At 51.0% G+C, this 25,274-nt stretch overlaps 1 protein-coding gene and 1 long non-coding RNA gene across 12 annotated transcripts in view; one reads left to right on the forward strand and one right to left on the reverse strand.

Moving 5' to 3' along the window:
• Window positions 1–25,274, reverse strand: part of SMTN (smoothelin) — an 83,910-nt gene that overhangs the window by 24,042 nt on the left and 34,594 nt on the right. For 8 of the 11 annotated variants that reach the window (XM_088659816.1, XM_088659815.1, XM_088659817.1 and 5 more), the window contains 5 exons: window positions 24,587–24,644; window positions 21,609–21,713; window positions 15,155–15,799; window positions 12,032–12,126; window positions 2,079–2,237 (listed from right to left, as the gene is read on the reverse strand). In XM_088659816.1, the coding sequence (XP_088515942.1) occupies window positions 2,079–2,237; window positions 12,032–12,126; window positions 15,155–15,799; window positions 21,609–21,713; window positions 24,587–24,644 (1,062 nt within the window). The remainder of the gene's footprint in view (window positions 1–2,078; window positions 2,238–12,031; window positions 12,127–15,154; window positions 15,800–21,608; window positions 21,714–24,586; window positions 24,645–25,274) is intronic. The other 3 variants (XM_060269542.2, XM_088659814.1, XM_088659813.1) reach the window with 3 other exon arrangements.
• On the forward strand, window positions 5,623–8,785 carry LOC148683104 (uncharacterized). The gene is made up of 2 exons (XR_015947528.1): window positions 5,623–6,661; window positions 8,331–8,785. It is a non-coding gene; the product is annotated as an uncharacterized LOC148683104 (long non-coding RNA).

Consider the following 25,274-nt stretch of genomic DNA (forward strand, 5'->3'; position numbering starts at 1 on the left):
AAGGACCGCCTCTCTCCATATGAACCTACCCAGGCCCTGAGATCATCTTCAGAGATCCGGAGCGTGGCAACACGAGAACAGGGCCTTTTCTGCAATGGCTCCCCGTTTGGGGAATGCTCTCCCCAGGGAGGTCCTCCTGGTGCCTTCATTATACACCTTTTGGCACCAGGCAAAAAGGTTCCTCTTTAATCAGGCCTTGGTCCGGTTAACATTATTATGTCCTTTAAAATGTGTTGGGGTGGTGCTGGTTATGGGTTTGGGGTTTGTTCTTGTTTTTATTCTGCATTTTGTGGTTTTTATTTTGCATTTGCAGCGTGTGCAGAGGAGGGCAACCAAGATGATCAAGCGTCTCGTCTTATGAGGAGTTTTTGAAGGGGCTGGATATGTTTAGCATGGGAAAGAGGAGGCTGAGAGGAGATATGATAGCTATCTTAAGAGCTGTCACATGGAAGAATGGAGCAAGCTTGCTTTCTCCTGCTCCGGAGGGTAGCACTCAAAACCAATGGCTTCAAGTTACAAGAAAGGAGATTCCAACTAACTTTCTGACATTCAGAGCTGTTCAACAGTGGACTCCCCTCCTTTGGGGGTTTTTAAGCAGAGGTTAGATGGCCATCTGTCACGGATGCTTTAGCTGAGGTTCCTGCACTGTAGGGGGTTGGACTAGAGGACCCTTGGGGGTCCCTTCCAACTTTGATTTTCTGCCACCCTGAAATCTTCAAATGAAGGGTGGCATACAAAATATAATAAACAAACAAATAAGCAACACCCTTTCGGATGCTCCCTAGCGAGCAAAATGACACCCGCTTGTGACAGGAGGCGACCCACCCCAGATCCAAACCCTCTCCCAAACATTTATTGAATTTATTTATATACTGCCCTATACCCGGAGGTCTCAGGGCAGTTCACAGAACAAAAACATTTGCTCCAGACACACAGACAAACATGCACACACCCTTAAAGGGAAAGGGGCCCCTCACAGTTAAGTCCAGTTGCGAACCACGATGGGGTTGCGGCGCTCATCTCGCTTTACAAGCTGAGGGAGCCAGCATTTGTTCGCTTCTGCAGACAGTTTTTCCGGGTCATGTGGCCAGCATGACTAAGCCGCTTCTGGCGCAAGCAACCAGAGCAGCGCACGGAAACGCTGTTTACCTTCCCACCATAGCGGTACCTATTTATCTACTTGCGCTGGTGTGCTTTCGAACTGCTAGGTTGGCAGGAGCTGGGATGGAGCAACGGGAGCTCACCCCGTCACGGGGCCTCAAACCGCTGACCTTCCAGTCGGCAAGCCCAAGCAGCACAGTGGTTTACACCACAGCCGCCACACACCCTTACCTGACCTGAGATATGTGAAATATATCATCACTGAAGCAGTCAAATACAACATTTCCTGTTGCCCAGAGTGGACACACAGGGGAATGTTGCTCCAGACAGGGAGGACTTCCTGTCATACCTGCTCTGGAGCATCCCGTTCCCCCCCCCCTGCATGTAACCAGCTCGATGGGCGTGACCCTGGCAGACCCTAAAAAGGGGCTAGTCACACAACCATCTACTTTTACTCTTTTGCCTTTTTTTTGCTCTCTGCTGGCTCCTAGCCAGCAGCACAAGGCTCATCCTTACAGAGGATGGAAGCCACAAGGTAGAAAGTCCGAGGCCTAGCTCAGACTTCTTTTCTCTACAAATGTAACTGTAACCACAAGATAAAGCCTGCCTCCAGAATTCTACTGTGGACTGAATGTAAGTAAACTTTACTCTTACTTTCAATCAAGACTGTTGTGTTATTATTATTATTTTAAGAGGGAAATAAAAGGGGAAACTGACCAGGAACAATCCAGACTGGACTGCTCAACTTAAATGATTCTAACGAATCCATCAACTTGCTTCCAGCAATCTGCAAGGGAATGTGCTCTGCTGCTCGCTCACTAGCCTGAGTGAGGAGGGATAATATTTAATCAATATATCCTCTCCTACTTTCCTCAACATTCCCCACAAGATACCCAACCCAGAAAATCAGCTGTGACTGTTACCACCCTGCTGTGTGCCGCGGAGTCCCAAAAGCATGCCGCTGTCGCCACACGTACCATCTTATCCAACACATGTTCTTCCTCGATCTTGCTCAGCTCTTCAGCGCTCAGACGGCTTTGCTGGTGGAGCTCCTGGGCCTGTGGCTTCTCTTTCTCGGTGCCGTTTGACAACGCCGAGTCCTCTGCCTTGCAGTGCCCCGGCACCTCGGCTTCCATCTGAAGCAACAACAACCAAAAGATTACACCAATGTAGGTCAAGAGCAACTTGGAAGGTCATAATGAGCATACACGGGATCCCCCTCGCTGATTTTTCTTTTTTACTCATTCCATTTATATAGTCTTACCTTCTTTCCTCCAAGGAGTTCAAGGTGGGTCAGTTAGTTTCCACCCCAGCCCACCCCCCAATTTCATTTTTCTTTCATGCAATTTTTATTGATTTTTTTAAAAAATTGTAAGGAAAAGTTTGCAAAAGGAAAATAAAGAAGGGAGAGAGAATACCAGAAGTAAAGTAGATTCAGTGCAAACACGGAAGACGAATGCAGCCGAAATACAGTGGTGCCTCAGAAGTCGAACAGAATTCGTTCCGGAAGTCCATTTGACTTCCAAAACGTTTGGAAACCAAAGCGCGGCTTCCGATTGGCCGCAGGAAGCTCCTGCGGCCAATCGGAAGCCACAGAAGTCGTGTCGCACGTTCAGTTTCCAAAGAATGTTCGCAAACCGGAACACTCACTTCTGGGTTTGCGGCATTTGGGAGCCAAAACATTCAACCTGCAGGGTGTTCAGGATCCAAGGTCTAACTGTATTGGTTAGGGGTCCCCAAACTAAGGCCCAGGGGCCGGATGCGGTCTAATCGCCTTCTCAATCCGGCCCACGGAAAGTCCGGGAATGAGCATGTTTTTACATGAGTAGAATGTGTGCTTTTATTTAAAATGCATCTCTGGGTTATTTGTGGGGCATAGGAATTCGTTCATATTTTTTTCCAAAATATAGTCCGGCCCCCCACAAGGTCTGAGGGTCAGTGGACCGGCCCCCCGCTGGAAAAGTTTGCTGACCCCTGCTGTATGACAAATACTTCTGCATACTTGGAAAAGGAAATGCCACAGTCATTACCTGTATCGTTGAACAAATAGCGGGTCAAACAAACAATTTAATCTTAATTCCCTTACTTTCTTATCACGTGTACACCACACTAAGAGATATGGTAAGAATTTTATCCTCACAACAGCCCTGCAAGGTGGATTAGGGGGTGAGTGAGTGACTGGCCCAAGGAGACACCCAGTGAGCTTCATGGCCGAGTGGGAATTCGAACCCTGGTCTCCCTGATCCTAGTCCAACATTCTAACCACTATAACACACTTTTTCAACTGCTAAGCCAAAGCTAGTGTTCGTTAGGAAGGGAGGGGGTGGCAGATAGGAGATAATCATAGTTCCGTCAGCAGAGCATGAGACTCTGAAGCTCAGGTTGTGAGTTCGAGCCCCACAATGGGCAAAAGGTTCCTGCATTGCAGGGAATTGGACGAGGCAACCTTTGTGGTCCTGTGATTAAAATTAATTGACTGTGTGATTTTATGTACACTGTGCTATGTTTACTACTTGTTAGCTGCTCTGAGCCTGGCTTTGGCCGGGGAGGGCAGGATATAAATATAAATTTGTTGTTGTTGTTGTTGTTTTGTTGTTGTTGATTTCCTCTGGAAATCTCATGCAGCAACATCTAGGGCTCCTGAAATTCCAAGCACACCTTTGCAAATGAGAAGGACTAGAAACTTGATTGTATTCTTTAAAAAGAGAGCAGAGATTCTCCAAGAGGCGAGTTCCATACTTTAAAAAAACACTTGTTTTCAAATACACACAGGCATGCATCTACCGAGGGGACAGCGGCTCTTTGGTTAACGGGCCGGCTCCAACACGAAGCTCCCTGATAAACTGTGTCAGGGGATTTCTAGGGGGAGATTAGAAGGGCTTACTCAGAAGCGGTTTGCTGATCAGGGATCAGGGTGGAGCTGGCACCTCACTGCAGGGACTCGGGAGCACAATGCCAGCTCCCTGTCAACACGACCCACACACAATGCCACTTGGGATGCTCGCCAGGTTTAAAAGACACCACAAGGGCACCAACACTTGCCTATATCAGACAAGAGGGTGCGGGGCAGCAATTGTCATTGCCATTATTTATTAAATCTCTACCCTGCCTTTCAGCAGAGGGTCACAGGCCAGTTTACAATACGGAAGCACAAAAATGCATGCCGTAATGACAAACAAAAACGATTACGCTTCCCCCCCAGTTTAGAAGGCCATAGATTGTTTAACCCTTGGTGCCTAAAGATACATAATGAAAGCACCAGGCAAGCCCCACTGGGGAGAGCATCCCACAAGCAGGAGGCCACCACAGAAAAGACCCCGTTTTCACGGTGCCACCTTCCATACCTTCCATGCCAGTGCCAAACTAATCCCCCTAGAGCAGGCATGGCCAAACTTGGACGTCCAGGTGTTTTGGGACTACAATTCCCATCATCCCTGACCACTGGTCCTGTTAGCTAGGGGTGATGGGAGTTGTAGTCCCAAAACAGCTGGAGGGCCAAGTTTGGCCATGTCTGCCCTAGAGTAAAGGATACATCAAGGGGCTTAAGCTTGGTCAGGATTGAGTAGACACTTCCAATGTTAAGGCTAAAATAATTGCCTTCTGGTAAATGAGCTGCTAGAGAGCCGCGAATTTTTTTTGTGCCCTGGTTGTTTTAGATTCATCGACCCATGTACCATCTGAAACCAAAGGGGTGCATTGGATACCAGATGTGAAATATGTTGGCATTACAGCTATACCTCGGAAGTCGAATGGAATCCGTTCCGGAAGTCCGTTCGGCTTCCAATTGGCTGCAGGAAGCTCCTGCAGCCAATCGGAGGCCCTGCCGGACATTTGGCTTCCAAAAATAGTTCGCAAACCAGAACAGTCACTTCCGGGTTTGTGGCGTTCGGGAGCCAAAACGTTCAGGAAATAAGCTGTTCGAAAACCAAGGTACGACTGTATTTTCAGCTCTCCTACGCCACTAGAGGAATCTGCCAATGTGTCTCTGTGTGGGATGATGGGAGATGTAGTTCATTTGAACAGCCGCCGGCTTGTCATCCCAAGAAAAGCCCATCCGCTGTTGCATGTAGGGGGTTACGGGTGCTCCAAACAAGGAACGGAGATCGCTTTTCTAGTTAACCACAGAATCATAGCATTGTGAAGTTGGAAGGGACCCCCTGCAATGCAAGAATCACAGCTAAGCAGTCTCCACACTGCAGTCCCCCACTCTGTCTGCAAAAGCTCCAATTTACAACTTGACAGGTCCTTGTTGACGGTGGGACGCTGTCCCACAGGCTTCTGGCAAATCCCAGCACAAAACCGCCAGCACCACGAGATCAACAACAGGAGAGGGGCCCAGCTGCTAGCGGGGCTCGCCGATTCTTGGCTAGGGGCCCCAGAGCTCAGCTGCTTCTAAAGAGAAGGAGCCTTTCTAACAAGCCGTGGCTGGGGAGGCTGCCACTCACGCGCCTCCCTGGCTCTCGGCCAGTGAAAGGTGACTCCAGGCAGCTGTTTCGCATCGCCCCCCCCCCAGCTGGCATGAAGAGGAGGAGGAGTAAGGGCCTGGCTGGAGCAGGTAAAGTGCCAAGCCACAACCACTGGGCTCTGCACACCTGTCACTCGAGCAGGCGGCTGTAATCCCAAACAGAGAGGCAGCTAATCCACCCTGGGTGGGTTGAGCGGGGGGCACAAACAGCCTGCTCCGTGCCAGCTCCAATCCAAGGCCGAGAGGGGTGCGCTTGCCAGCCTGGCGCTGCGACGAGCAGGAGAGGGCTGGCGTGACATTTGCCCACGATAAAGGGTGACCATGAACTTCAAAACTTCCTCCCACAAACCCACCGATTGGTGCCAGGGGAGAAAGTTGCTTAAACGATATACAGTACAGTACATATATGCTTATTTCTAAGTGTGTGTGTGTGTGTGTGTGTGTGTGTGTGTGTGTGTGTGTAGCCCGGGCTTCTGGGAGAAGCCTGACGTTCACCCGTAACCCTATAGGCATCAGCAGCACCTGCTCAGCTCGGCCCTCTGCACATGCCCAGAGGCACCCTTCTTTATTACATAACATTACTTCAAATTGCTGTTTCTTTAATGAAGCAGAGTGGCTGGGGTTGGGGAGGCAGGAGCAGGGAACATGCTAGGGCTGGGAAACCATGATAGGTACATACATACATACACATAGGTACATAGGTACATACACTACAAAAGTCAGCGCGGGGGGGGGGGTGGAAGAGCTCTAGCTAAAGGACAGGGCATTTGCTTCGCGAACCGAAAGTCCTAGGTTTGATCCCTGCTCTGACAGCAGGGCTGGGAGGAAGAAGGCAGTGGCCGGCCACGCAGACAACCGGCGCCACCCTGTGCAGCTTCTGCCCCAGGTGCATCAGCCAGGGAACCGCATGACATGGCACCGCTGGATCCCTGGAGCTGCCAGCTGCGGCTTAACCCGATGATAGCCTCCCACCGGCGCCATGCAAGCGGCAGCTACCGGGAGCCACCCTCCGGAGCACCAGAGGTGGCTCTGTGATCGGTGCAAAGGAAAAAAGGCACAGCCAGGGGAAAAAATGAAGGCAGGGCTGGCAGGCAGGTAAGCCCCACTCTATCTATCTATCTATCTATCTATCTATCTATCTATCTATCTATCTATCTATCTATCATTTTTATTTTCAGTTTTTACAAATAACTCTTGCATTCCAATACGGTATAACAGAGTTTCTACATCAACAGGATTCTCTGAATCCTTGGACTTCCCTCCGCTCCCCCGTGATTTCCAACATACTTCCTTTTATACTGCATCTTATAGTATCATCCAAACTTACATTCAAATTTCCATTTGTAACCACAGAATTATTACCTTACAAAGTGTTATACTGGCCCTGCTAACATTTTTAACTGTGTACAGTATCTTAAAGAACACTGTACACAGTTAAAAACGTTAGCAGGACCAATATAACACTTTGTAAAGTAATAATTCTGTGGTTACAAATGGAAATTTGAATTTGAAATCTATATTTTTTTTCCTTTCCATCCTCTATCATCCTGATTCTCCCTGTCAATTTTGCCATTTCGGCATAGTCCATCATCTTGAATATGCAACCTTCTCTGTTTGGGACCTTGTTCTCCTTCCCCACTCTTGTCTTGGGCTCCAGGGGGTGGCAGCTGGGCTGCGGGGGGGTGGGGTGGCAGGAGCGGGTGAGTATCAGGTGGCCTGGCCAGGCTCTCCATATTCAAGCGCGCAAGGCCACTGCGGCCGGGGGTGGGGTGGAGGGTGGAATTCATGATACATCGCCTACTCCGAAATCCTGAAATCACTCTTGCGACTGTAACTTTCAACTGGTTTCATGCAATGCATTGCTACGTTGCCCAAGCCTAACTACAACGCCTGCCGGATAGGAACGAGATGGGCAGCCAGGGCACAGGGAGGGGGGGCACACATCCCTGCACGCCCCTAACCTGCCCCTACCCATGTTTGGCGTAAGAGCCACGACTCACAAAACTCCCGCTGCGAGAGAGGTGGACCTCCGAGTGCCTCCGGGTGCTGGCGAAGGTGGGCGGGTGGGCCGTTGGCTGCCCAGCCTCCTCGGTGCCCGCAAAGTGGGCGCAGGGATCTTCCGCCTCCAGCAGCAGGGTGCTGGGGTCCTTCTCCTCCTCGCCCAGGTAGAGGGTGAGCAGCGCCACGTCCCGGCTGAGCCGCCGCTGCTCGGCCCGCAGGGCGGCATTCTCCTCCCGCAGCTGGGCGAGGGCGGCAGCCAGCGGGCGCACCGAGCCCAGGGCCACCTCCACACGGTGCTCGACGGCATGACGCCATGCCTGCAACTCCTGGCGGACCTCCTGCAGAGCTTGTCGCAAGGGCGCCTCCTCGAAGAGGGGCAGCTCCGGGCTGGGGGTGGGCACCCCGGGCATGGCGCAGAGGGGCAGCGCCGGGAAAGAGAGTGCAGAGGAGCCCCGAGAAGTCCCGAATGGCAGGACCACGGCTCTCTGGTGACCGGCGGGGCTGAGCGGGGTCTTTTGTGTGGCCGGGGCAGCTATTCTCGTCGTCCAGAGGGACGCTTCCCGGTGACAGACAAAGACAGGATGATGGAGCTGGGCCAGGTGGCCGGGCTGTGGGGGGGGGGGGTAGGCTGGACCCAGTGCAGGGAGAGGCAGGGGCTCCCTTGTGATGTCAGGGGAAGGGTGCCCCCTGTAGAGGAAACGCAGAAGACCATTGTTATTTCGAGGAGTTAGGTGACATGTCTCTTTCCCTTTTACATCCCCAGTTGAAGGTTTGCTGACTTATGATAGCATAATTTGCTTCATGGTGCTGGAGGAGACTCTTGAGAGTCCCATAGACTGCTAGAAGATCAAACCTATCCATTCTGAAGGAAATCAGCCCTGGGCGCTCACTGGAAGGACAGATCGTGAAGCTGAGGCTCCAATACTTTGGCCACCTCATGAGAAGAGAAGACTCCCTGGAAAAGACCCTGATGTTGGGAAAGATTGAGGGCACTAGGAGAAGGGGACGACAGAGGACGAGATGGTTGGACAGTGTTCTTGAAGCCACCAATGAGTCTGACCAAACTGCGGGAGGCAGTGGAAGACAGGAGTGCCTGGCGTGCTATGGTCCATGGGGTCACGAAGAGTCAGACATGACTAAATGACTAAACAACAACAACAGCAAATGCCTGCTGTTATTTGTTTGGCCTTACACAAATAAAGCATTGCTTTTTCTTCACCCACCGGCGTGCTTATTGGCTCCAGATCCAGAAAGAACACTGCCCTAGGCAGAACACCCCTGGGGGCTGCAGGCGCTGGTCAATTCAGGGCAGGGGGATGCGAAGGAGGGAAGATGCGACTGCTGCAAACAGGGACCAGCAGCTTGCTTTGAAAGAAAAAGATGGAAGAGGAAACACCAACCGAGGAAGAGTGGGTAGTGAAAATGACAGACTGTGCTGAAATTCGTCTTCCCAGGCGAAAACGACTGGGAAGATCAGACACCAAGATGATAGTAAATTTAAAGAAGAACGGTATAAATTCGTGGAGTGCATTAAGAAACAATGTAAAGATTTGAAGACGTTAGCAGGATTGATATAGCACTTGTGATTTTTAACAGGCAAGGATTTAATTAAAGTTGGATAAGTGTAATTTGATGCAGTTAAAAAAATCTTTTAAAAAAATGTATCTGTGGAAAACCAGAAGGGGGAGGAGGGAAGTCTGGGGGTTCAGGGAATCCCGCAATTGTATAAATATTGCTGAATTTAAGTTTGAAGGATGTTAATGATGAAAAACTGAAAATAAAATAGTAGTAATAAAAAAAATGAAAGAAAAAGAGGAAGAATCTCGGGACATCCGATTTAGCACCCAAAAGCCAAAATCCTGGCCCAAACAGTAGAAATGGGATTGTTGTTGCCCTATACCCAGAGGTCACAGAATAAAATCAAGATATAAAACCACAAAATACACAAGCCTATAGCTCCCCCCCAAAAAAAACCACACACAAACGGGCATTGGATATAAACTGAGTCAACCAAAGGCCTGGATGAAAAGGAACATTTTTGCCTGGCACCTAAAGGTGTATAATGAAGGGGCCAGGCAAACTTCCCTGGGGAGTACATAATGGTCCTGTATGGAGCTGCAGGGCAGCCCTGGGTTCACAGGGTGTGGTGTGGGTACGAAAACTACTGAAAAAAACCATTCCGGGATAAAGGAGACCATCCCTCCTATTACGGAGGCAGGAAACAAGTCATGCCAACAGCAGATGAGGCAATCAACTTGTGTCTGAACTGAAATGCATCACTACAAATCGCAGGCGAGGGATCATATCGCCAAATGGTTTTACATGGGGGGATCCCTGCAGTGAGAAAGCTAGTACACGGAAAAGAGGAACCTTTCTTCCTGTGGAGCTAGCTTTCCCTGTGCATGAATTTTAAAAAAATTGCTACGGGGGAGCATTTAAGCACTCGATCCCATACCTGCTGTCTGAAGCAGCACAGACTGGCACGGCCTCCCTCTGCTGTGGCTGTGAAGCAAGGACAAAGTCCCAACCCACCACCCGCTCCTGTCTGCCAACGCTGCTAGACCACCCCGTTGCTTGTCTCAGTCGTCAGACTCGCTGCAAGGCAGCAGAGGCGAGGAGTGGGGGAACACACACACGGCAAAGAGTCCCAACGCAGCTCAGCCTGGCAGAGGTGCAGGGATATTGCTCCAACCTGAAGTTGGGGGCTGGAGCAGAGGAATGCGGGGAGAGGGAAGAAAGGAGGCCAGCTCCGCTCACCTGAGCGGCTATTTCCAGGCCGAGCTCCAGCCTCCTGAGCAGCTTGCTGAATAATGCACATGGCTGATGAAAAGAGCGAGTGATCGGATTCCCGACCTGGCAGAACAGCCCTCTGTTGCTGTTCTGTCCCGCTCAGAGCATCCCCTGCCCTACAAACTGCCTCAGCTCCTCCTCGTTCGTCCCGCAATCTCGCCCTTCACTTCCACCCTCCTGGCCATCTGCCACACACACACACACACACATCCCGTCCTGGGACCAGGAACCTTCCCACGCCCTCACCTGCAGGGGACGGCAACCCAGAGGCCCACCCGGCAAGAGTTGGCACAACCCTGTCGCCTGTCAGCGCAGCTCCTCGAGGCAGCCCACCCGGATTCCGGAGCCGCAGGTCGCATAATGCCTTAACGAGAGGCGACAGGCCGGCAGGGACAAGCGGGACGAGGCATTAGGCTAATTAGCCTGGGCAGGAGAGCTGCCGGCATGCTCCACAACCAGGCTGTGAGAGGCAGCCAGGGCATGGCTGGGAGCGCTGGCAGAGTGGGGTGGGGGGAGAGATGTTGCAGAGCTGGTTCAGAAAAGGGCACCCCAAATGGTTCACGTCCCCCATGAGGGGGACCTTGCGTTGTTTTTTTTAGTTTAGAGCAGGGTCTTTAAGCTGTCTTCAGACTAAAACTCCCACGATCCCTACCTAGCAGGACCAGTGGTCAGGGATGATGGGAGTTGTAGTCCCAAAACAGCTGGAGGCCCCCCAAGCCTGGGAAACCCTGGTTTAGGACTACAACTCCCATCATCCCTATCTAGCGGGACCAGTGGTCAGGGATGATAGGAATTGTAGTCCTGAAACAGCTGGAGGCCCAACTTTGGGAAACCCTGGTTTAGAGGGAAGGCGAGTAAGATTGAGGTGTTAAAAAAAAATGCCTGGCAAAGAGAATGTGGATGGAGAAAAGTTTGGGTCTCTCTCTCTCGCTCGTAACACTAGAACTCAGGGACATCCAATGAATTTTGAAAGATTTGGAACGGGGGGGGGGGGAGACCCTCTTAATGAAGCGCATAGTTAAACTGTGGAACTCCCTCCCACAGGAGTTGGTGGTGGCTTTAAAAGAAGATTGGGCAAATTCATGGAGGAGAGGGGTATCAATGGCTACTAGCCATAGGAACTACGCTCTGCTTCCGCCATTGGAGGCAGCGAGGCTTCCGAATCCCAAATCTTCTGCTGGGGTCCTGCTTGCTGGCTACCCACTGAGGCATCTGGCGGAACCTTGTGAGAACAGGATGCCGGACATTAGACAGTCACCGCCTCTCCTGCGCAGAGCCCAGGCTGTGCCCTTCGCTCTGCCTCTTGCAACTGCAGAACTGACACAGCCCTCTGCCTTCCCTGAGGCTCCACGGCTTCGTGGACTGCCAAGGTGACTTTTTAAGTTTCCCCCACCTGCAGAAATAGGCATGATCAAAGGAAGGAAGGAAGGAAGGAAGGAAGGAAGGAAGGAAGGAAGGAAGGAAGGAAGGAAGGAAGGAAGGAAGGAAGGAAGGAAGGAAGGAAGGAAGGAAGGAGAGAGGGAGAGAGGGAGAGAGAGAGAGAGAGAGAGAGAGAGAGAGAGAGAGAGAGAGAGAGAGAGAGAGAGAAAGAAAGAAAGAAAGAAAGAAAGAAAGAAAGAAAGAAAGAAAGAAAGAAAGAAAAGCAGAAGAAGGGCAGGGAGAGGGAAGACTCACCTTATTAAGGCTGGAGCTGCTGCCACCATGGCTGGAACTGTCGATGCTGCTGGTGGTGATTCGAAGGGGAGTGCTTCTCAACCCCAGGGTGAGTTCTGTGGCATGGGGAGAAGGCACAGGTGTCAGAACCAGCGGCCAGGAGTCAGGGCAAGAGGAGGGCTCCAAACTGGGGCTTCAAGATTTTGCCAGCTTTTAAGCCCACAAGTTGCCAGTCCACATGAAATGCACAAGTTACTAGTCCACATTAAGTTCTGAACTTATTCGTTCCCTTTGTAGAAACAAGCTGGCCCGTGTGTTCCAAGGCATACCTGAGCTAAAGAGCACCAAGTCCCTTCTCCCCAAAGCTTGCGCCTACCTGCTCGGCTGGAGTAGGTAAGGAACCACAAAGGGCACAAGGCGGGGAGGGCCTGTTTTTTCGCCAGCGTAGACTTGGCGCATTGCCACCAGCCCTTCTCCCCAAACCCTGGAGACTTGGTGGGCTACAAACCAGACACTTTTGAAAAAGCGGCTGGTGCTCTCCTAATAGAAAACAGAAAGCGGCAAGCTGCAGTCCAGGTAACGTAGCTGAGATCGTGAAATATATCCAAGTTTCTGCCGCCGTGCACCAGCCTCCGGGAATGAGCCTGTTCTAGATGGGGAAGGGAGTGGATAGCATGGCAAATCTACTTCCAAGCTCCGAACCCACCAAGTGCCCAGAATTGCTTTCTCTAACCTGCCGCCTTTCCAGGTGTTTTGAACGACAGTTCCCATCAGCCTCCGTCAGCACAGCCATAAGGCTGACCGAAGGTGCCTTCCCAAACCTCTGGAGGGCGCCAGGTTGGCAGAAGTTCTTGTAGAGAATTGGGCTGAATCAAAAACCAGGGTGATTAAAGGAAACATCCTCTCCAGCTGAGGATGCGGTGTTACGAACATTCATGTGGTTTTCGCGTATCTCCGTTGCATTCCTCGCTTTAAAATGAAATTGCAGCATAAATGGGTACATGTGTGTGTGCTTATATCCTGCCTTTTACACCCCAATCCTCATCTAATCCCCTCAACAACCCTGTGAGGTAGGCCAGGCTGAGAAGCTGCAACGGGCCAAAGGGGGCAACCCGGTGAGCTTCATGGCCAAGAGGGGGATTCGAACCCTGTTCTCCCATGTCCTAAGTCTGACACTCTGACCACACCACCACCACCACCACTGGCTCAAAATAAAAAGTCAAGACTTCAAAGGCTTCGTGGGCGGGGGGGATGATCTGAATTTGCACCCAATCCCTGAGAAGATCAATCCAACGCGCTCCGGCCACAGCGACAGAAGTTTATCCCACCAGGATAAGTTTCCAAGCGCCGAGACCACACACACACACACACACACACACACACACACACACACACACGCTGCTGCTGCTGCTGCTTCACCCAGGGCAACCTTTCACCAGCCTCTCTGTCTCTATCTCACTGGAAACATCGTGCAATTACGGCGAAGTGTTCTGGCTCAGTGGTAGAGCAAGCGCCTTGCATGCAGAAGTTCCCGAGTTCAATCCCCGCCAGCATCTCCCGAGACGGCTGGAAATGATTCCCACTTGAAACCCTGAATAGCTGCTGCTGGACAGACCAGCGTCCTGATTCAATATTAGGCAGCTTCCTATTTAATTCAGCTCTTTAAAAAAAAAAACCAAACCGAAACCCTGAGGAGTAAAATCTTAATTTATCCTTCAAGAGAAGGGCTGTAAACTCAGCGGCAGATTATCTGCTTGCTTTGCATGCAGAAGGTCCCAGGTTCAATCTCCAGCAGCCCCTTCCAGGTGGGGCTAGGAATGTCCCCTGCCTGAAAACCCCCAGACAGCTGCTGCCAGTCAGTGCAGACAATGCTGAACTGGGTGGGCCAACAGTGTAAGGCAGTTTGCTACATTACCTATGCAACCTGCAGCTGCAAATTCCCACTGGCCAGAGGAGAAGCCCCCGTCACCCAAATCTCTAGCCTTTTAAACCTTATGGATAACAGATATATTCCTTTATAAAGGGGCAGCAGCAACAAAATGCAATTTTGCAGAATCTGTGGGTCATAGCTTCATGCAGAAAGCATTGGTGGAAGGTCCTCGGTTCAGCCTCTCCAAGTTGGGCTGCGAAGGATCCCCTGCAAAGTCATTGCTGCCAGTCAGTGAAGGCAAAACTGACCTAGATGGACCAACATTCTGACTTGTGCTGCATGAAGTTCCTGGGGCAAAGCGGCACTCGCAACTCCGCAGCAGGAGACAAACTTCTGCTGGCAGAGGCTGCCATTTCCATGCAGGCTGGTGGCATTTTGTCTGAAGATTTTCGACTCTCCGTGCAGAAGGTTTGCCAGACCAAACTACACCCACTCACATCCAAGTCTGTCCTGCAATTTCATATTTTTGGGGGGAAACAGCTGGCATTTTGTGGGCAAAGGCTCAGAGCTTTAATGGGTGCAGAAGAGGCAGAAATTTAACAAGCAGGTAGTGCCACAGACAGGGAAAGAGGCTTCTCTGGGCAGAACTTTAGTCGGGGGGAGAAATCCACAAGGTGCAAAACACGCCTTGTCTGCCCTGCCTGCTGTCCCGGAAATTCCACTCCTTTCGGCAAAATGCTCCTCACTTGCCTTGAAGGTTCCTACAAGACCAGATCCACTTCAAAAGTCACTTTATGGGATGCCTGGTCCCAATTGTGCCATCATGGAACAGTTAGTGTCCGACTAGAACCCGGGAGGGATTGAGGTTTGAATCCACGCTCAGCCAGGTGAAACTCACTGGGCAACTCTGGGTCAGTCACTATCTCTCAGCCTGACCTACCTCACAGGGTTGTTGTGAGAACGGAGCGAGAACAGAGCGCGCTGCCTTGAGCTCTCTGCAGGAAAGGCAGGCTAGGAACGCAATAAATAAACGATTCTGTCCAAAAGGAGCCAAACCGAGAAGAAGCCGAATCCCAAGAGTGGGCAGGGACCTTGTGGGTCATCTAGTCTGACCCGCCGCAATGCAGGAATCACAGCGAACGAATTGCTGGGTGCTCTGCCTATGGAACTTCCGCAGAGCGGGCAAGAAGTGCCTATAAGACCATTTTGCCCCCGCGCCAACGCCCGAGGGCCCCGGACGATAACGCAAATGCACAACCCGAGGCGCCACTCACCTGCCCGCTGGTTCCCTGGCGCCCCCACGATGTGGCTCCTGATGGGCTGGGTGCGGCCATCCTTGATCTCGATGGTGAAGAGGGTCTTCATCTCGTCGCTGGGCTCGGTGCCGCCGAGGTTGCGCGCCCGGGCTGGCAGAGGGCTGCAGGAGGAGGAAGTGCTCAGCGGGGGGGCATGGGGCTCCTTTGAGCCGGAGGAGCTCCCTGGAGTGTTTTCAGCAGAGGGGCGGGCAGGTGCCCACTTGCTCCCCTGCCATTGGCCGGCCTGGCTCCGCCCCCGGGGGCCGCCCGCCTCTTTAGGGCCGGCCGGACTCTCGGCAGGAGGCCTCACTGTCCCGGTCTTTGCCTGGATGGCGGAGGGCTTGGCCGTCTGCTGCTCCTCTTCACCCCGCTGCCTGCTGGCATCCTGGAGGGCACGACCGGCAGTGCCACTCCTGCCACCCCGTGCCCCGACAGGTAAGTCTCCTGCACGCGGGGGGTTCAGGAGCTGTTGCTGCTGTTGCAGGATCCGGGCGCCTTTGCCCCCACTCTCCGCCTTCCGGGGCGTGGCCGCAGAGCCCGCCGGCTTGGGGGGCTCCGAGCTGAACTTTCGTGCGCGGTCCAGCACAGAGCCGGATCGCTGGAAGGGCTGGTCCCGGCGGGAATCTGCAAGGCAGAGAGAGGGAAAGGAGCGTGCTTGTCGGCTTGGGAACAGAGGAGAGTTTATGCATCACACAGCTGGGAATCTGGCCAAGAACACTTCGGAGCTCCTCCCAGAGTTTATACGCACTTAAAACAATAACAGAAGGAGCATTGCCAGCACAGGCAGCGTGAGCAACTCCCAGAGTCCCAGGAAGGAAGATCAATGTTAGGAAGGGGCAGCCCTCAGCCCCAAATCCCCAGCTTGTCAAAGAAACATAGAATCATAGAGTTGGAAGGGACCCAGGGGGTCGTTTAGTCCACTGTTTCCAGACCTTGGTTCCCCAGCCGTTTTCGGACTACAATTCCCATCGCCCCTGACCACTGGTCCTGCTAGCTAGGGATGATGGGAGTTGTAGTCCACAAACAGCTGGAGACCCAAGGTTGGGCAACACTGAATTCTAGGCCCTACACCCAGCAACGCAGGAATATGCAGCCGGGGATCGAATCTGCAACCTTGGCGTTATCAGCACCGTGCACCAACAACCAACTAAACAACCCTTCTCATTCCTCTTGCAAAATTAAGCATGGCTTAATTAATTCATTAATTAAGAGGCTAGGAGGGAAAACTTCTTCCTGCCAGATTAATCCCCCCCCACCCTATCCACTTGGTGAACACAAGCACGTCATTTCTCACTAGAACTCAGCTGAACATTTGGACGATTCGGGACGAAAGGAAAGATGTCGGCAGGCGACATGCCCTTAAATCACGGAACTCGGTGCTGCAGGAGGCAGTGGACTCGATGGGCCGCTGACCGGGTCTGGCAGGTTCTTAAAATCTAAAACAGCTCCCACAGAGGAAGGCTGGTTTCAGACAGAGGAAGCTGCCTACTGCTGAATCAGACCGCCAGTTCGTCCAGCTCAAGACGACCTCTGGATGCCCATTGCTGAGAGCCACAAGCAGTGAGAGCTGCTCTTGCACTCGAGTCCTGCTTGCATGATTCCCACTGGGATGTTTGGCTGGCCTCTGAGAATCTAGTGCAGGACAGGACAGGACAGGCCATTAGCCTGATCCTGCAGGGATAGATAGATAGATAGATAGATAGATAGATAGATAGATAGATAGAGCAGTGTCTGCACCGACTGGCAGCAGCTCTCAATGGTTGCAGGTGAAGGACATTTGCAGCCCTCCTTGGAGATGCCAGGGATTTAACCCGGACACTGAGATCCAGCGCCGAGGGCCTTCTGGCGGTTCCCTCACTGCGAGAAGCAAAGCTACAGGGAACCATGGGCCTTCTCGGTAGTGGCGCCCACCCTGTGGAACGCCCTCCCATCAGAGGTCAGAGAGATAAAAAACTACCTGACATTTAGAAAATACTTAAAGGCAGCCCTGTTTAGGGGAGTTTTTAATCTGTGATATTTTAATGTGTTTTAATGTGTGTTGGAAGACGCCCAGAGAGGGGACCCGGCCAGATGGGCGGGGTATAAATAATATATTATTATTATTATTATTATTATTATTATTATTATTATTATTAATGCATGCAAGGCAGATGGATGCTCGATTCTACAAAGGTTTACTGATTCAGACCATTCGTCCATCTAGCTCAGCACTGTATACACAGACTGGCAGCATCTATCCAGGACTTCAAACCTAGACATGCTGGGGATCAAAACTGGGACTGCCTGTTGTTGTTGTTATTGTTGTTGTTATTGTTGTTGTTGGACTGCCTGTTGTTTGTTTGTTTGTTTGCTAATATTTTTATTTACTCAATAATTTTATTTGGGTTGCCAAGCCACTCTGGCTTAAATTCCTGTGCCTCCAGGGACACCCACCAGTAAACTGGGCAAAGCAGCATAAGGTCATAAGAAGAGGCCGGCTGGATGAGGCCAAAGGCTCACCTAGTCCAGCATTCTGTTCTCACAACGGCCAGCCAGATGCCTGTGAGAAAACAGCAAGGAGTGTGTTGTTTTGTTTGTTTATTTAGTTGAATTTGTATGCCACCCTACATCCAGAGGCCTCAGGGTGGTGACAACATAAAATCACAATATAAAAAAAACACAAAATACATAATAAAAAACAAAAACGAGCACATTTCCACCACACGTCTTAAAAGGGCATTGCGTGTTGATCAGTAAGGCGGTTCATAAAAAACTTCTTCTTTTTTTTTTTAAAAAAAAGAAGCCTACTCCTAAAGTCTTCTCTTACTACACTAGGGATTATATAGCTATATCTGAAATTTCATGCATATCAGTTAATATCTTGACCCTCCTTGATGAAAATAGCTGTTTACTTGGCCGTTTTCCAATGTTGTGAAGGCTGAAATTTCAATTCAGTGGAGCAGGGTCAGGATATTAACTGATATGCATGAAATTTCAGATATAGCTATATAATCCCTGGTGTAGTAAGATAAGACCTTTGGAGCAGGCATTTTCCAAAAAAAAAAGAGCTTTTTATGAACCGCCCTATTGATCAGCCAAAAGCCTGGTGAAAGAGGAACATTTTTGCCTAAGGGTTATAATGAAGTCGCCAGGCGAACTTCCCTGGGGAGAGCATTCCACAGATGGGGAGCCACTGCAGAGAAGGCCCCGTTCTTGTGTTGCCACCCTCGACACGAAGGAGGCCCTCGGAAGATGATCTCAGGGTCTGGGTAAGTTCATATGGAAAGAGGCGGTCCTTGAGGTATTGCGGTCCTGAGCCGTTTAAGGCTTTATGGGTCAAAACCAGGACTTTGAGTTGGGGCTGGAAACTAATTGGTTCAAATGCTGGTGGGTGTCAGTTGCCAAAATAAAACTTACTCTTTGAGCTCCTCTGGGAGCCAAGCATCATCTCTCTCACACCACTAAATGCAGCCCCCCCCTCCTCACACCATGCCCAGCAAAGAAATGCTGCCCCTCCCCCATTTAGCCACATGACCAAGCTGAGAAAATCAATAATTAATAATAATAATAATAATAATAATAATAATAATAATAATATATTTATACCCCGCCCATCTGGCTGGGTTTCCCCAGCCACACTGGGCGGTTTCCAACAGAAAAATAAAATAAAATAATCAATTAAACATTAAAAGCCTCCCTGTCTTCAGATGTCTTCTAAAAATCTGGTAGTTGTTGTTCTCTTTGACATCTGATGGGATGTCACTCATACAGCCTGATGCCCTCCAGATGTTTCAAACTACAACTTGGCTGTGCTGGCTAAGGCTGAGAGATGTCGTAATCTATTCCCACTCTTTGGAACTCCCTGCTGACTGATATTAGACAGTGTCTTCATGCACTCTTTGTGGTGTCTGCTACAAAAAAAAATTGTTCAGGCAAACCCTATTCAGACATATAAAATGCTGACAGGTGTTTTGATTGGAGGGGGGAGTTTATCAGTGATGTTAATTATTTTTCTGAAGGTTTTAAATAGTTGTTTCTATCTCTCTCTTTTTTGCTGATGATTCCATTGTTTAATTTTTTAATAAGCTGCTTTGAGGTTTTTCTTTTCTTTTCTACAATCCAGCAGTATACACAATTTATTAACTAAAATAAGCACTATGTACTATTAAGATTACTATGTACTATTAACGGCCTGCTGTCATTTTCTGTATTGTTGTTAACGTTTCGTAAAGCTATTTTTATTCCATTTTCCAACATTTACTTAAGCAAAAAATGTATATGCTGCTTGATTGTTGGAAAACCTCTTGGCGGTTTGCAAATATATAAAAGAAAACATTTTTTTAAAAAACAACTCAATTTAAAAACAGGTATGAAAAGGTAAAGGACCCCTGACAGTTAAGTCCAGTCGCAGACGACTCTGGGGTTGCGGCGCTCATCTCGCTTTCAGGCCGGGGGAGCTGGCATTTGTCTGCAGACAGTTTTTCTGGGTCATGTGGCCAACATGACTAAACCACTTTTGGCGCAATGGAACACGAAAACCAGAGCAGTGCATGGAAACACTGTTTACCTTCCTGCCGGAGCGGTACCTATTTATCTACTTGCACTTTTTGGCTTTTGAACTGCTAGGTTGGCAGGAGCTGACCAAGCAACGGGAGCTCACCCCGTCACAGGGATTCGAACCGCCGACCTTCTGATCGGCAAGCCCAAGAGGCTCAGTGGTTTAGACCACAGCGCCATCCTAAAGAGGGATAAAACACATCTCAATATCCTGAGTGTCTGGATAGTCTTGCTTAAACAAAAATGTTTCAAGCAGGCATCTAACTGCGTAGAGCAGGCATCCCCAAACTTCGGCCCTCCATATGTTTTGGACTACAGTTCCCACCGTCCCTGACCATTGGTCCTGTTAGCTAGGGATCATGGGAGTTGTAGGCCAAAACATCTGGAGGGCCGCAGTTTGGGGATGCCTGGCGTAGAGCAAAGGCATTTGCCTGATGTCCAGGCAGAGAGTCCCAAAATGTAGATGCTATTACAGTGGCCCCTCGACATCTGAATGACTCGACTTCCGAAGGTTTCGACTTCCAAAGTCGGCAAACCCGGAAGTCTTGTCGCCGTGCGCGTGTTCTGCGCCTGTGCAGAAGCAGCGTGCGCAGTCCGTGCATGCACAGAAGTGCAAAATCACGCTTCATGCATGCGCAGAACGAGCGCTTCGACAACCGAAGACTTCGGCTTACGAAGAGTGCCGCAGAACGGATCGTCTTCGTAAGTCGAGGTACCACTGTATACTAACTGACCGATTTCTTCCGTGCAGAATGGCCGTGGCTCAGTGGAGGCGCTTCTGCTTTGCATACAGAGCGTCCCGGATTCAAATCCCTGCAATCTCTAAGTAGGGCTGGGAGAGACCTGAAACACTGGCGAGTTCCTGCTGCCACCCAGTGTAAAACGACATGGAGCTAGATGGAGCGACGAGGGGACTCGGTATAAAGACAGCTTCCTATGTTCCTGTTTAAAAAGGGCCGCGACTTAACGGTAAGAGCACCTGCTTGGCATACAGAAGGCCGCAGGTTGGATCCCCAACAGCACCTCCAGGTAGGGCAGAAAACGTCCCCCGCTTGAAACCCTGGAGAGCTGCTGCCAGTCAGTGTCGACACTACCGAGGTAGATGGACCAACGGTCTGACTCGGTATAAAGCAGCTTCATATATTCCTATGTCTACTGTTGGGGCCTGGATAACTCAGTTGGTTAGAGCACAGTGCTGAATACGCCAAGGGTGCAGGTTCGATCCCCGTATGGTTCTGTTGCGTATCCCTGCATTGCAGGGGGTTGAACTAGATCAGGCATCCCCAAACTTCGGCCCTCCAGATGTTTTGGACTACAATTCCCATCATCCCTGACCACTGGTCCTGCTAGCTAGGGATCATGGGAGTTGTAGGCCAAAACATCTGGAGGGCCGCAGTTTGGGGATGCCTGAACTAGATCATGCCCCACCTAAACATCTCTAAAATCCTGGTGCGCCCCCCTCCCCGGTGACATATAATTCTTTTCATTCAAAAAGTGAGCTCTTAATTCACATGGAGGAAGCCTAAAAGGCCATTAACTTGGTCTAAAAAAAGCTTCCAAGTTACCCCCCCCCTTAAAATCAAATTGCCCCCCCGTGGGGTGTGTGCCCCACATTGGGAACCACGAGACTAGATGATTCTTCTCAGGGTCCCTTCCCACTCTACATTTCTACGATTCTAAGGCAGCTTCTTTTGGAAGGCATAATAAAAAAATAAAAATAATGCAAAACACCTGGGAGGGGGCTGAAACAAAACCCACACAACGGCACCTCTGGCACCAAGGTTCCCCTGTCCTGTTAGATAAGTAGCAACTATGCCACAGAGAAAGAGAGAGAAAGAATGAAAGCCCCCTTAACACAGCCAAGGGGCAATCCATCGCTAGGCCAGACGGTTGTTACCTGTGCTGGTTGCCTGGCGTGGCGTTGTTTGTGTGGTTTCACCGCAGCGGGCATCTGGGGGGGCACGGGTCTGGGGGGCGGCAATGGATGAAGCTGCTGAGCAAACTGTCAAGGGGGGTGGGAAATGAAGCTCTGTTAAACAAAAGGTTCTGAAGCTTCTCAAGAGGTTAGACTTCTTGTGGTTCCCAACCTTTTTTCGGCCATGCCCTACCTAAACATCTCTAAAATCCAGATGCGCCACCCCCCCGTGACATATAATTCTTATTATTCAAAAACTGATGTCCTATTCACGTGGAGGAAGCCTAAAAGGCCATTCACTGTTAAAAGCTCATTCTCGAATTGCCCCCCTTAAAAATCAAACTGCGCCCCACGTTGGGAACCACGGGGTTAGACAAAGGGGTTCTCCAGTGGGGAAGGAGCATAGCTTGGTTGCAGAGCACCTGCTTGGAAGGCAGAAGGCCCCAGGTGAAACCCCAATGGCCCCTTCCAGGCATCTCCCTTGGAGAGCTGCTGCCAGTCAGTGTCAAGAACACCATGCTGAATTTTCCAAGCCCTGCCCAGAGATGCTGAGGACTGAACCTGAGACTTACTTATGCACAAAGCAGACGCATCTGTCACTGAGCTTGTGGCACCTTCTGCTTAAAAACAAGCTAAGATTCTAGCCCTCACTGTTCTGGGTAAGATTGAAGTGGAATGTAGGAAGGAAGCTGCCTTATACCAAGTCAGGCCATTGGGTCCATCTAGCTCAGTACTGTCCACTCGAACTGGCAGCAGCTCTCCAGGGATTCAGGCAGGGGTCTTCTCTCATCCCCGAGGATTGAACTCAGGACCTTGCACAGGCAAGGCTGATGTCGTGTCACTTGGTTACAGCCATAATAATAGATTTGGAGGAGGGTGGTGCATGGCCTTAATAGACGATAATGATGCAAAAAGCCTTCAAAAAACATGGGATAGCAAGACAGCCTGTCCCAGTTCCCCACTTGTAAGAATTCTCGTTGCCAGGAGTTCCTATTCCACGGTGTGTGTGTTTTTGTTGTGCAAGAAGAGCCACAACTTCTGCCCTGTGGCTGAACTTTGGGGCCAGAGGAAAGGACGACTCTTCATAATTATTCCTTTCCGTCTGTTATTAAGAACTGGATTTACGAATCGCCCTCCCTCCCTAAAGATCCCAGGGTGATGAACTGCAGAAGAGCAACAAAAGACGTCAATGTGGTTTTTTTGTTATTTAAAAAAAAACACCTCCCGTCGGTTTCTGCAGCTGGCCTTGCCAAACTCCTGGAGTCTTTGCACCCTTCGGGAAAGTGAGAAGGCGAGAGGGGCATCGAGGAACGTGACCGAAGATTGGAGATTCAGTCAAAGTGGAGGGAGAAAGTGTTTGCAAAGGGGGGCCCTGGAGGCTCCTCGATCTGCCAGGGAACAAGGGAGTGGGGGTGGGGAGGAGAGAGCGACTGGGACAGAGCAAAGCCCAGAGGAGAAAGGAAGACGTGCGGGGCGGGGGGAGAAAGCAGCTGAGGATGGAGCAAGGAGCCGTTCCTGACCTTATTGGGAGAAGGAATGCAAAAGGTCCAGCTTTGCAGAGCAACAGATTCCCTTTCATGGCCCTTGGAGGAAGCCTTAGACGTTGCCTGGCAGAGGGGGGAAAGGCAGGGAGGGGGGGTGCAAGGACAACCGCAGCGAGAGGCCCAGAGCCCAAAACGAGGGGCACGTCGCCCCGGGCCAGGGCAGACCCCGGGCTCCCTTTGCAGCAGATCCGGGTTGAGGGTCCCGACCCTGTCTTTGCAGAGAGGACGGGACAAGGGTGGCCGGAGTTTTTCCAAAATTGCAGCTGGGGTGAAGAGAGGGCGGGCGAGGTCTAAGGCAGCAAGGATGTCGCAGGGATTAAAGGCTGGATGAGGCACCTCCCGGGGCTTGCGCTCAGCTCTCGTAAGCAAGCGAAGCCACGTTGTCAAGGCCGGCCTGCGGCCAGAGAGCTCTGGGATGCCCGAGAGGGCCTGCTTCACACACACACACACACACACACACACACACACACACACACACACACGAGATTCCAGGCACGGGTAGGGTCTCTAGAAAGGAAGATGTGGGCTGCCGGTTGGGCCTGGTGGGAGTACGTGCGTGACGAACACACAGCTCTCTCCTTCGGCAGAAGGAAAAGGACGCCGCTCGGGGATGGAAGACAGTTCAGCGGTAATGCGTCCATTTTGCATGCAAAAGGTTCCAGGTTCGATCCCCGATGACATCTCCGGGTACGGTTGCGAATCCCTGGAGAGCTGCTGCAGGTCGGTGGAGGCAGCACTGGCCTAGGTGGACCAATAGGTCACTGGCGGGGCAGCTGCTTTGCGTTCAAAAGGTGCGTGGCTCAATCCCCAAAGGCATCTCCAGGTAGGGCAGGAAGAAGCCCTGGTCTGAAACTCCGGGAAGCTGCTTCCAGTCAGTGTTAACAGAACTGAACTAGATGGAGCATCTGCTTTGCATGCAGAATGTCGCAGGTTGAATTCCCAAGATCTCCAGGCAGGGCTGGGAAACGCAGGCGGTCGGTGTAGATAGAAAATACTGAGCCAGATTGACCAAGTTTCTGACTCAAGTATGGCGAAGGGCCACAAGCTCAGCCGTAGGGCATCTGTTCTGCATGCAGAAGGTGGGTTCACTGCCAGGCAACACCTCCAGTTAGGACTGGGCAGGAAATATCCCTGTCCAAAATCCACTGGAGGGCTGCTGCCGGTCAGTGTAGACAACACTGAGCTAGATGGATCAAGGGCCTGGGCTCCATCAAAGGCACGTTTTGACACCCTGACGTTTCGGGGCCTACAATTCCCCAGCCACACTGGCTGGGGATAACAGCATATCTAGTGCAGGCTGACCCACAGCATTCCAAAGGCAGCCCCCACCTCTCAATAGGCTCAGCCCCCCCATGTGCAACCCAGCACCCGTCAACCAATGTCCACCAACCTATTAGGCTTGGCTCAAGACCTTACCGCTTTCTCTGCTGTCCACGACACCCGCTTCCTGCTCTGGGGCTTGAGGTGCATCCTGCTGGTTGGGGGGGAGGGGCGGTGGAGAGAAAATAGGGTAAGAATCGAACCCATTGCCCAGCCACGCAGGTTGGCAGATCTCAAAAGAGCAGCCAGAATATAGAGGGTGGATTCACCCCACCAGATCTGTGTCTGCCCCTCTCTTCCTCAAGGGCCAAATTTTGCCCGAGGCAGGTCCCACCCACCTGCTGATCACCTGATTTATTGCCTTTACAGTGGTACCTTGGTTTACGAACTCAATCCGTTCCAGAAGTCCGTTCTCAAACCGAGGCGTGCTTTCCCTAATGAGGCCTGCCAGCACCGGTGGCCTTCCCCCATTCGGATTCAGTTCTTAGACCGAGGTAAAGTTCTCAAACCGGGACACTACTTCCGGTTTTGCGGAGTTCATAAACCGAATCATTCGCAAACAGGGCTGTTCTTACACCGAGGTACCGCTGTAAATGCCATCTTCTTCTCCCAAGGAGCTCAAGGTTGGCACACGTGGTTCTCATTTAATCCCCACAACAACCCTGAGAGGTAGGTTTAGGCTGAGAGAGCACTGATAACATCAATGTTGCAGGTTCGATCCCTGACAGCTTCCTATTCGTGATTTGGAGGTGGTTGGACTAAGTGATTCTCAGGTCCCTTCCAA

This window comes from Zootoca vivipara, chromosome 16 (genome assembly GCF_965207765.1).
Source record: "Zootoca vivipara chromosome 16, rZooViv2.hap1.1, whole genome shotgun sequence".
NCBI classification, from domain to species: Eukaryota; Metazoa; Chordata; class Lepidosauria; order Squamata; family Lacertidae; genus Zootoca; species Zootoca vivipara.